Below are 12,477 nucleotides of genomic sequence, written 5' to 3' on the forward strand. Positions count from 1 at the left end.
CAAACTGTACATTCACTCCCTGTTTAGCAAGATGTGGAGTCCTAATACTTGCTGCGCAGGGAGTGTGAATCTACAGTGTGGGGGTGTACATTTTTAGGTATTTGTATTTTTGTTGATGTAAAAGAAACCACAGTTATTTTTTGTAGGTCACTTACTGTATGACTCCCCCTGCACACCACGCAGTTGTGCCTTTACCTGGGGGGACTCTTGGGCACCCATAAAGCTCTCTCTCTCTATATATATATATAAACAACATATAGATATTGAGACCTCCCACACATTAGGAGAGGCAATACAATGACTGGAGGAAATCAATAAAAAGGTCCAAGTGAGTTGTTTGTTTATCTTTCTGTGTAACATTCCTCTGTGATAATAAAAAAGTTTGTTTGAGTTTGGGTTAATAAATGATAAGGAGTGGGATATATGTTGCCTGATTATTTGTAGATTTCATCAGTTCTGCAGTCCCACAGTTCACAATGCTGGCTGTACCGTGGATATTCACAGTTTTAACTCTGCTTCTATGCGCAGATGCAAGTAAGTGTGTTTCATTGATCTCTTTTCCATATCTATATATATCTATCTATCTATCTATCTATCTATCTATCTATCTATCTATCTATCTATCTATATATATACCATACAATACATATTGTTTTATGCATTCAGACTATGGTAACATTTTATTTTTGATGGCATAAATAAATAATCATTTCATTGATACAGAATGTACCCTTTCAGTGAAGTTCTGTTACATGTGCTGCTACCTGTAGGGGTTAACTGTAAATCCAATACAGTCTAGTCTAGTGATCTTAAACTGCAGTTGCAATGTATATCTAATACAGTCTCGTCTAGTGATCTTAAACTGCACTTACAATGTAATTCTAGTAGTCTAGTCTAGTGATCTCAAATTGCAGTTACTGTGTAATTCTAGAAGAGTCTAGTGATCTTAAACTGCAGTTACAATGTAATTCGAGTACAGTATAGTCTAGTGATCTTAAACTGCAGTTACAATGTAATTCCAGTAGTCTAGTCTACTGATCTGAAACTGCAGTTAAAATCTAATTCTGATACAGTCTAGTCTAGTGATCATAAATGTCAGTTACAATGTGGTTTACACTGTTGTCCAATACGTTATACACTTGCCACGTGGTGAATTGCATTTTGATTCATAAATAAAGAATGAGTAATAAGACACCGTCATCAGGCAGGTGATCTCACAGTGTATGCATGTGCATGTTGACCTTTTTGTGCGTTTGTTGTTGAAATGGTAAGATGAAAAGCAGTGCGTAAGAGTGTTTTTGGTCATTGTGTGTTCTTTACTTTCTTGGTTACTGCTTTTCGATGATCTGCTAAAATTGTGTATAAACGGAGGATTTATACATACTTGACTTGAGGGAGGTGAGGTAAGCGACATGAAAAGGAAAACAAATCCATACCATCTAGTTCAATGTGAGTGTCAACCCTGCTGTGGGAGATAGCTTTGCAATACAAGTGAGGCCATTTGGGTGGCAGAGGGGGTTAAATTCCTCCTGCAAAATCACATGGGAATGTGGCCAGAGCTGACAATTGAATATACGAACATACAAAATTCTAGAACGAGAAAAGGCCATTCAGCCCACCTATGCTCCCTCGCTTTGATGCAAGGGTGGTCCATTAACACGCAGGAGAGGGAAAGCAAAAAAACCCTAACTAGGTTATAGGAAATTAAACCTCTGAGAATCCATGGCTAAACAGACCACCATTCCTCCAGACGGCTAGCTAAAGTTCTTATTATGGTCACAGAGAGGGTTATACAGTATTGTTCATGACAGCATCCAGTCTATTTTTTTTTCTTTTTTTTTAATTTAGTTGTTGCCAATTATTTTTTATTATTTTCTCCACAATTTGGAAATGGCCAATTATTTTTAGGCTCAGCTCACCGCTACCACCCCTGCGGTGACTCAGGAGTGCGAAGACGAACACACGCTGTCCTCCGAAGCGTGTGCCGTCAGCCGACCGCTTTTTTTATCAAACTGTGGACTCACCATGCAGCCACCCAAGAGCTACAGCGTCGGAGGACAACGCATCTCTCGTGCAGCTTACAGGCAAGCCGCAGGCCCCCGGCCAGACTACAGGTGTCGCTGGTGTGCAGTGAGCCGAGGACACCCTGGCCAACCTAACCCTCCCTCCTCCCGGGCGGTGAGCGCCGCCCCCTGGAAGCTCCCGTCCTCGGTCGGCAAAGGAATAGCCTGGACTCGAACTCATGACGTCCAGACTATAGAGCGCATCCTGCACTCCACGTGGAGCGCCTTTACTGGATGCGCCACTCGGGAGCCACATCATCCAGTCTATTCTTGAAGGATCTGATAGTCTCTGCTTCAACAACTCTGTCCGGCAGCCTGTTCCAATGGTTCATCACCCTTTCTGTGAAAAAGCTCCTTCTCCCCTCGGTTCTGAATATGCCCTTCTTCAGCTTCCACCTGTGGCCCCTGGTTCTGTTCTCAGCAGTTACTTTGTTAAACCCCTTGAACAATTTTAAATACATCTATTAAGTCACCTCTGGCTCTGCTGAGTTAGAGTGACTTTAGAGCAATCACTCAGGTTCAAACTGAGACATCCCTAACAAAGAAAGCAAGAGAAGAAAATAACCAACAACTATTATGTATTTTATAACTATTTATTTGAAAACTGCAAAATGCAAATGACAAAAGATAGTGCACACATTTGAACCAACAACAATTATAGAACAAATATAACTATGTACATGCTATTCACAGATTTATCTGTAAGTATCCAGAGTGTGATACTTTTCAAAGCAGACACCTGTCTATCACAAAACTATCTGCGCTTACAGGTGCTTGCATGTCTCCACCCCCCTCCACATCTGGCTCATCATGATCGCTTTCTTCATTTTCCTCCTCTGACTCGTCACTTTGAGAAAAATGAATTTCTTCTTCACTGGATTCTTCTAAATCTCCATCTAAACTACTTTCCATCATCTCTGCAAGTTCTTCAGGCTGCCATGTCTTTCTCCGCAGTCTGCTCTCTGCCATGATGCTCTCTCCAAGTCCTGTCTCTGTGCTTCTTTGCTCAAATCATTTTTCTCCGGCTTTTGAAGAGATACTTGGCTGGTTCTGCCTTGTTTCTGATTAGACACGACTGAGGAACACCCTCTGTCAGCTTTCTCCACTCAGAGCCGACACATGGCCTTTAAAACAAGGTTTTCTGCAATCTTGGACCAGGTCCGACAAAGAACCGCAAAGGGTTATAATGATTAGAATTGATGCTGGTGATAGGGATAGAGCTACAACTGGAGCTAGAGCTAGAGCTGGAGCTGGAGCTAGAGATGGGATGGAGGTGGAGGTGGAGGTGGTGGGGGTGTGAAAAGTGTTGAATTTAAATCAAGGGAAGTAATGTTAAAACTTTACAATGCATTAGTGTTAGAGGGTAGTAGGTGTAGTTTTTGGGAGGACCAGCAATGACCGCGTCAGGGCGAAACGACTAACCACACCAGAACTCCCAGTATGATCATTTTCAAGTCGCTCGCCCCGACTTCGGGCTGCCCTATGCAACGCCACAAGAGATCGGGATTACAGTGGGACCCTATTACGCCCCCGTCACATATCCCCCCCCCCCCCCCTCAGAGTGGAGCCGTAGGCCCACTCGGCCTCTTCTTACTTCCCCAATTGGCCCCCTTCCCTCGAGAAAAAGTCAGCATTTTGATGTTCCTTACCCGCACGATATTTAACTGTATAGTTAAAGGGTTGCAGCGCCAGACTCCACCGAGTAATCCGGGCGTTCGTGTCCCTCATCGTGCTTAGCCACTTAAGAGGAGCGTGATCTGTGACAAGGGTAAACGGTCGTCCCAGGAGATAATAGCGAAGCGAATTCATGGCCCATTTAATGGCCAAGCACTCCTTCTCTATGACGGAGTAGTTACGCTCACGTGGAGCCATTTTTTTACTAAGGTATAGCACAGGATGCTCCACTCCGTCTATCTCCTGGGACAAAACAGCCCCCAGACCCACATCCGAAGCGTCAGTCTGGATGATGAATTCCCGGCTGAAATCTGGAGCTATCAACACAGGGGCCTGGGACAGAATCTCCTTAATCCTATCAAACGCTCCCTGACACTGCCCTGTCCACTGCACAGAATTTGGGGCACCCTTCTTGGTGAGGTTGATCAAAGGACTAACAATGGTGGAATACTCGGGGATGAAACAGCGGTAATAGCCTGCCAGTCCTAAAAGCGATCTCACCTGGGCCTTGGTCCGAGGAACCGACGTGTCCACCAACTCCTGGACCTTGGAGGCTACCGTCTTCACTCTACCATTACCCATAATGAAGCCAAGATATTGGGTCTCGGTTTTGCCAAACGCGCATTTCCCCAGATTAGCTGTTAGCCCTGCTTCTCTCAGAGACTGAAGGACAGATGAGAGTCTAACTAAATGCTCCCTCCAGGTGGAGCTAAACACTACCACGTCATCAATACACCCTGCCACATACTAACGATGTGGGGCCAACACCTTGTCCTTCATTCTGTGGAAAGTCGCCGGGGCTCCATGAAATCCAAAAGGCATGGTCTGGAAATGAAACAAGCCCCCCAGGGTCGCAAATGCGGTTTTCTCCCTACAGCTGGATGTTAACGGGATTTGCCAATATCCCTTTGCGTTGACCTTCCGAAAATCTACACAGAAACGGGTGGTGCCGTCCTTCTTAGGTACCGTTACCACTGGACTGCACCACTCGCTCTGGGAAGGCTGCACAACTCCAAGCTCAAGCATACTGTCCACCTCCCGTTGCATGACCCCCTGTTGACTTTCCGGGATCCGGTATGGCCGCTGCCAAACAGTGACACCTGGAGGAGTGATAATAGCATGTTCGATGACGTCAGTCCTACCGGGCACCTCAGAAAAACGTCATCGAATTCCTGTTCCATACCACATCATTATTATTATTTATTTCTTGGCCGACGCCCTTATCCAGGGCGACTTACAATTGTTACAAGATATCACATTAATTTTACATACAATTACCCATATATACAGTTGGGTTTTTTACTGGAGCAATCTAGGTAAAGTACCTTGCTCAAGGGTACAGCAGCAGTGTCCCTTACCGGGAATTGAACCCAGAACCCTCTGGTCAAGAGTCCAGAGCCCTAACCACTACTCCACACTGCTGCCCTCAAATGAATTCCTCAATCAATGACCTCAGCTCTACCTTCTGCCGGGGAAGCAACTGTTCCCCCATCATAATCGAAACTGTCTGACCCAGTGGCCCCACTTCACGACCAAAATCCTCGCCGGGGCTATCGTGGGTAATAAACAAGGCCTCTCTCTATCCACGGCTTTAACAAATGTATATGGTAAATTTGGAGGGGTCTACGGTGGCCGGGCTGCCTAATCTCATAATTAACTTTTCCCACTGCCCGCACCACCTCATATGGGCCTTGCCACTTGGCAAACAGTTTCGATTCCGAGGACGGAAGAAGCAACAGTACCTAAGCTACCTAAGAAGCAAAAGGTCCGAATTCTAGCTTTTTTATTGTACTGTTGCTGTTGCAATTGCTGAGCGTTACGTAGGTTCTCTTGAGCCAATCGACCGACCAATTCCAGGGGGTCTCGGAGCAGTAGCACATATTTAACTACATTTTTTGAAGAAGTTGTCTGCTCCTCCCAACCCTCACGCACTAGATCGAGGATGCCTCGGGGTTGTCTCCCGTACAGCAGCTCGAACGGGAAGCTCTGTGGCAACTCTCTCACAGCGAACATAAGGAAAGGAAGGAGCCGCATCCAATGCTTCTGTTCCTGATCTACAAATCGCCTCAACATCTGCATTAAAGTTTGATTAAAGCACTCCACCAGTCCATCAGTCTGAGGATGGTACACAGACGTCCTGATGGGGCGAATTTTTAGAATTTGATACCTTTTTCAAGGTGTCTGACATAAAGTTGGTTCCCTGGTCCGTCAGAATCTCTTTGGGGATCCCTACTCTTGACATAATCTGTACTAGTTATTTCGCTATAGCGACAGCACTAGTGGACCGGAGCGGCACCGCCTCTGGATATCGCGTAGCATAATCCACCACTACTAGAATGTGCGTGTATCCAGAGTCGGCGGGTTGCACCGGCCCCACTATGTCTACCACTATTCGTTCAAAGGGGGTTCCCACAAGGTGCACTGGGACCAGCGGAGCCGGGCAAACTCGAGCCGGTGCCACCCTCTGGCACTCGGGACACTCCGCCACATATCTCCTCACATCATCGTGCAGTCCCATCCAATAAAACCGGGCCAATATCCGTTCCAGGGTTTTTTCCCAGCCCAGTTGGCCTGAAAATGGAATGTCATGTGCTAGTCGCATGACCTCTCGGCGAAAAGACCCCGGAACCAATAATTGTGTTACGGTCTGTCCTGTGCCCGGGGCTTGGGATACCCTATACAGTAGGTGCCCAGCCATGACGAAGTGAGGAAATGTGAGCGGCCCGCAACCGTCAACTTCCTTCCCCTCGACAGACCGGACCAGCCCCCGGATGTGCACCAGAGTGGGGTCGTTAGCTTGCTCCTACTCTAGGTCCACATCCCGGTCCCATACTCGCGGCATGTCGAGCGGAGGTTCGGTAGCTTCCGCCCTGGGCTCCTCAGTAGCCAGTTCCCGCTGGTCATACTGAACACCCACCCCCTTCAGTTTCCGTTTGGTAAGCTGAGGAGACTCTCCCACAAGCCCTCAGCCTTGCCTTGATACTGCCCACTCCAGTTTCTCGGCCCTTCGCTCTTGTTTAGTTTTACGGGGCCGGAACTTAGCGGTAAACATATCGGCTTTCAGCGGAAAGATCCGGCCAATTGAATCTCCCACTGAGGCCACCCCTTCTCCAGTCGGTGGCCGGGTCGTTCTAACCTTAAGCTCTGAGTAATAAGGCCAGTCTCGACCCAAAATTATAGGGTACGGAACCCACTTCTCGACGGCCACAACTACATGGCACGTCTGACCATCTATGGTCAATCTAACTTTAGTGGTTGGGTATAGCTTGGTGTCTCCGTGGATACACGAAATTGCCACAGTTCCCTGCGGCCACCCAGCCACCCCCTCCATGAGAGCTTCACGAATTATGGTGTGGTTGCACCCCGAGTCCACTAAAGCGTGGGTGCTCACTTTCCCAATAACCACAGACACAATGCAAGGCCCCTTCCGTCCCTTTCCCCGGTACTCACCCTCCAGTGCAGCTGGATAGCGAGAGGCCACATCACATTCCATGGCGGCGGGACACATCCTGGCAATATGCCCAGTGGCACCGGAAGCAGATGAGAGGGGGTGGCGTTACTGACGCCGGCTGCTTGTTCCCTACCCCACCACTTGGTGAGTTCCAGGGAGATGATCTAGCCCAGCTGGGGGCTAACCTCATTCTCCACTTTGGAGGCGAGGCGCCCGATGGGTCGATGGAAGCCACCGGCTTCGGTGGGGGTCGGGGGGCTGGAGTCGGGGCCTTCAGTTTCACTGGAGCCGGGCTGGGGTCCTGTCGAAGGGCTGCATCTTCATACGCCTCCGCCAGTTCCACTGCTCGCTCCATGGTGTTTGGGGTGTTCCTGGCCACCCAGTCCCGGGTTCCTGGTTCCAACACCGACAAGAACTGGTCGACAGCCACCGACTCCATCAACTGTTGTTTGGTACGTTCCCCGGGTCACAGCCATTGAGTGAGGTGGTCCCAGAGCTGTTGAGCGATGATGCGCGGGCGGGCTCCCTTCAGCCGGACATATTGTCGGAATTGACAGCAGTGAGACTCAGGGGTGATATTCAGCCGTTGTAGTATAACCACCTTCACTTGCTGATAGTCCCTGGCAGCTTCATTGCTCAGGGCCCGGTAGGCTGCCTGTGCTTCTCCCGACAGGCATGTGGCAAGCTGCGCCGCCCAACACTCAACCGGCCAAGACGACGCTTCGGCGACCCGTTCAAACGTCGTGAGGAACGCTTCTGGGTCGTCCTCAGACGTCATCTTTTGAAGCCGAATCTTAGGCAGCGGCTGCCCCGCTGGTGCTGCTGCCGTGGGCGCCTGAGTCTGTGCTAGTACCAGGGACTGCACCGCTTGGCACATCGCCGCCACCTTCTCTGAGATCTCCAACATGTGGGCCATCCTCTCGACATCCCGCTGTGCATCTCGCTCCTCCGTCCCGGTGTCGCTCCTGGTCCTGTAGGAGGGCCTTCAGGGTGTGCTGGTCCAAAGACATCCCACTTCTAAAACCACGTGTTAGAGGGTAGTATGTGTAGTCTTATGGAGGACCAGCAATGACGTCACACACACAGGAAGCTTGTGGGCAAACCTGGCGACTGAGTAGTGGTTTATTGATTAAAAATAAACAAAAAAAAACAACAGGGCCAAAGCCACAGTCAGCACCCAGGCAGGGTAGCAGGTATTACAAAAATAAACACAAAACCCCTGGTAGTACCAACTATGGTAGAACCGGGTTAAGAATAAAAAGAGTAAACAAACAAGTCCCACACAATAATAATATAGAACACCAAAAAGATAGTAGCTGTCGTTCTTTAACCCTTTGCAGTCTATTTATTAAATGCGCGTCAGGCGCGTCAGGTCCAATTTATTTTCACATGCGCAGTTAATTTTAGATGCGCTGTTTAAAAGTATTTTTTTCCACAGTCAAATGGGTTTAAAAGGCCCGGCATATCAACAAAGCACTCACTAGGCATCTCCAGCCCGCCCCACCCTTTCGTTTGCTATCGCTTTCACATATGCTAAGAAATAAATAATAATAATAATAATAATAGTCGTACATATCGATCACTCGTTTTATCACCAAACTCCTCAATAATGCAATCCAAGTCATTATTTTATTACTATAACATCTAAAAAAAAAAAAAAAATTATCGGCTTGTCTCGGCTCCTGTCGCTCCCACTCGGCCATTGAATGGTTTTCTCTGCTTTTTCCGGAGAAAAAACGACTAGAAACCCGTTTTTTGCGTTTTTTTGATGATGTCGGACAGGGTCCGACAATGGACCGGATAGGAATAATTGCAATGTCAGATCAGGTCCGACAATGGACCGCAAAGGGTTAAAGGGCCACGTTAGTGGTGGTGGCGCTGTGTCTGCAGTTTGCTCCTTCCAACACTAGCTGCGGCATACTCCAGCACTCACTGCCCTGAGTGGAAACGAGACTTCCGTGTACCTCCGAAGCACACACTCGAGAAGAGAAGGAGAAAGTAGTTGGGACACAGGCAGCCGCCTGTTCAGGGATCTGGAATAGGAGCAGAGGAAAGTAGCAACACACACACAACAGCACAGCGCACTCCTGTTGCTAACCCAGGACAGAGAGCCCGAATGCAGAAACAGCGCAGCCTAAATACTGCCCAACCCCGCCTCTGCAATCAGCTAATGCCCCCACCTCAGCCAACCGGCGGACACAGCACAGCTGACTGCAGAAAACGAGCTTGGTGACCACGCGGTTCCGCGTCAGGGCGAAACGACCAACCACACCAGAACTCCCAGTATGATCATTTTCAGGTCGCTCGCCCCGACTTCGGGCTGCCCTATGCAACGCCACAAGAGATCGGGAGGGCGGATTACAGTGGGTCCCTATTACATCCCCGTCACAATTAGTAAGACCTCACCTAGAATATTGTGTTCAGTTCTGCTCACCTCGTTACAAAAAGGATATTGCTGCTCTAGAAAGAGGGGAAAGAAGAGGGACCCAGATTATCCCGGGTTTAAAGGGCGTATGCAGACAGGCTAAAATAATTGAATCTATTCAGTCTTGAACAAAGAAGACTACACAGTGATCTGATTCAAGCATTCAAAATTCTGAAAGGTATTGACAGTGTCGACCCAGGGTACTTTTTCTACCTGAAAAAAGAAACAAGAGTGAGGGTCTGGAACCAACTCCCCAGTAATGTTGTTGAAGATGACACCCTGTGATCCTTGAAGAAGCTGCTTGATGAGATTCTGGGATCAATAAGCTACTAACAACCAAAAGAGCAAGATGGGCCTGATCACCTCCTCTCGTTTGTAAACTTTCTTATGTTCTTATGTGTATGTAGAGATAGAGGTGGAGGTGGAGGTGGAGATGGAGGTGGAGGTGGACATAGAGGTGGAGGTGGAGATGGAGATGGAGATGGAGATGGAGATGGAGATGGAGGTGGAGATGGAGATAGAGATGGAGGTGGACATAAAGGTGGAGGTGGAGATGGAGATGGAGGAAGAGGTGGACATAGAGGTGGAGATGGAGATGGAGATGGAGGTGGAGATGGAGATGGAGATGGAGATGGAGATGGAGATGGAGATGGAGGTGGAGATGGAGATGGAGGTGAAGGTGAAGATAGAGGTGGAGATGAAGATGGAGGTGGAGATAGAGATGGAGGTGGAAGTGGAGATGGAGGTAGAGATAGAACTTGCAGGTGAAATGAGGAATGTGGGTGTGATCTTCAACCCAAATCTTTCTTTTGAGACACACATCTGGAATATTACTGAAATGTATTTTTATCATCAAAGAAATATCACCAAATTGAGAAGTATTCTTTCCCACTCAGACACTGAGAAATTGGTGCATGCTTTTGTATCTTCCAGAATTGATTACTGTAATGTCCTATTCTCTGGTACTCATAGCCATGTTATATCTAGACTGCACCTGTGTCTAGTCAGCGATTGATTTTGAACAGCACTGGTTTATAATGATTCATGTCCAATTGATGGTTAAAAGTTGAACATAGTTCTCTTTATTGGTTCCAATATTCAGCAGTTAGACACATTATTCTTAACATTATCATTATACACATGTAGCAACAAGCATTAGGAGTCAGGTATTTTACCTTTCCTCTGGGATCACGGGCAGGCACACACCTTCAGGTGAATAGGAGGACTTGTACCCCATTTACACTAGCCACTGTTAAGCTGACTGAGAGGTCTTTTTTATTGTGTAAGCAGCCGGCTCAGGTCCAGCCCAGGTCCAGCCGTCTTGAAAGGGTCCTGCTCCAGAAGGAGCTCTGCGACAGCTTTGGTCTGTTTTTTGCTCTGCTGTAAACATAGCAGTCCCTAATACAGCTCACATTTGCCACATACACTCGTGGGCAACGCCCCCATTGTCAGCGTCAAACAGGCACAGACAACAGCAACAGGAAGTTGTGATTGTTACTCGGACAACAACCAAAAAAATATGCTTGACAGAACGCTGATAGAGACAGATGATTCCAAAATACAAACAAACTTTTATATTTTTGCTATAATGTGAAAAGACTTTTCATAATTCATGTGGGATAAATGTGAAACAAACCTAGTTGCCACGAATCTTTATTGTCACAAATATTATTTTTCCGACATATCTACAAATGTAACCTGTGATCGTATTTTGATACTGTGGCGGAGTGTCCCGCCCCTTTGTTTATTATTGTATTTGTATTATGATTTATATATATATATATATATATATATATATATATATATATATATATATATATATATATATATATATATATATATATATGTTTGTGTGCAGACAGACTAAAGCCGTCCGATATTATTATTTGTTGCGTGAGACCGGTGAAAAGCTGGTCTCATAATATATAGTCACATGGATGGGGTTAAAATCCCCATTCATAAAAACCTCACGCAGATCTCCCGAGTTTATTAATTGATTAATTGTTGCTAATCCAAAACCAGCACAATACTTGTTTGTTGTCAGTTTATTGTTTATTTGTTTGGCCAACGCTCCTTTTTGTTTGTCTAGTTTTGTGTTTGTTTAAATCTTTTATTTTCTATTATTTAAAAAGCATTGAGCGCCACTGCGCCTCCTTTCACCCGCCATTCATTGTTTTGGTTTCTGTTTCTGGTCTCACGTCACCCCTGCAAAGCCATCACTTTCACCGATACATATCAATATGAGGAAGTATTTGGTTTTGTGGGTGTCTCTATCTAGAATTATCTCTGTTTGTCTGTCTCTGTCTGTGTCTCTCTCTCTGTCCCATGTGTGTCTGTGTCTCTCTGGTTATCGCTGTGTCTCTAACTGTGTGCCTGTGTTTCCCTCAGGCCCTCGTCGTAGGACTGTTGACTGCGCTATGGACTCCATCAAGATTAACGGGGGCAGCTACTGGCCGACTGGCGTGAGCCGCAGCAGCGTGGTGAAGTACAGCTGCCCCCAGGGCATGTACCCCTACCCCGTGCAGAGCCAGAAGTGCAATCGCTATGGGCGCTGGAGCCCCCTGAAGACACCGACGGGGGGCACAGTCAGCAAGGTGGTCTGCAAGTGTGAGTCCCGGGCGAACCGTCACAGGAGCAGCACCACAAACTCAGCAAACTCACCCAACTAAAATTTCCTTTCTTGCTGTAGATGTGATTTGCCATTGAGTTTAATACGCTTCTTTCAGTAACACTACAACCCAGCAAACTCGATGACAGATGCTTTATGGGAAGCCCTTCTGATTGAAGACATTGAAATGTTTGTCATTGAATTTCCCTTGAGTCTCTCTGAATTTACCACAGAAACACACAACAAACTCTGCAAA

The 12,477-nt window shown here is 47.0% G+C and overlaps 1 protein-coding gene across 1 annotated transcript in view; it reads left to right on the forward strand.

Annotated features, from left to right (window-relative positions):
• The first annotated feature begins 453 nt into the window (after positions 1–453).
• LOC117971246 (complement factor B-like) overlaps positions 454–12,477 on the forward strand; it is a 46,057-nt gene continuing 34,033 nt past the window's right edge. Inside the window, exons 1-2 of the mRNA XM_059008804.1 lie at positions 454–534; positions 12,002–12,220. Coding sequence (XP_058864787.1) covers positions 477–534; positions 12,002–12,220 — 277 coding nt within the window. The 5' untranslated portion in view covers positions 454–476. The remainder of the gene's footprint in view (positions 535–12,001; positions 12,221–12,477) is intronic.

This window comes from Acipenser ruthenus, chromosome 38 (assembly GCF_902713425.1).
Source record: "Acipenser ruthenus chromosome 38, fAciRut3.2 maternal haplotype, whole genome shotgun sequence".
In the NCBI taxonomy this organism is placed as follows: Eukaryota; Metazoa; Chordata; class Actinopteri; order Acipenseriformes; family Acipenseridae; genus Acipenser; species Acipenser ruthenus.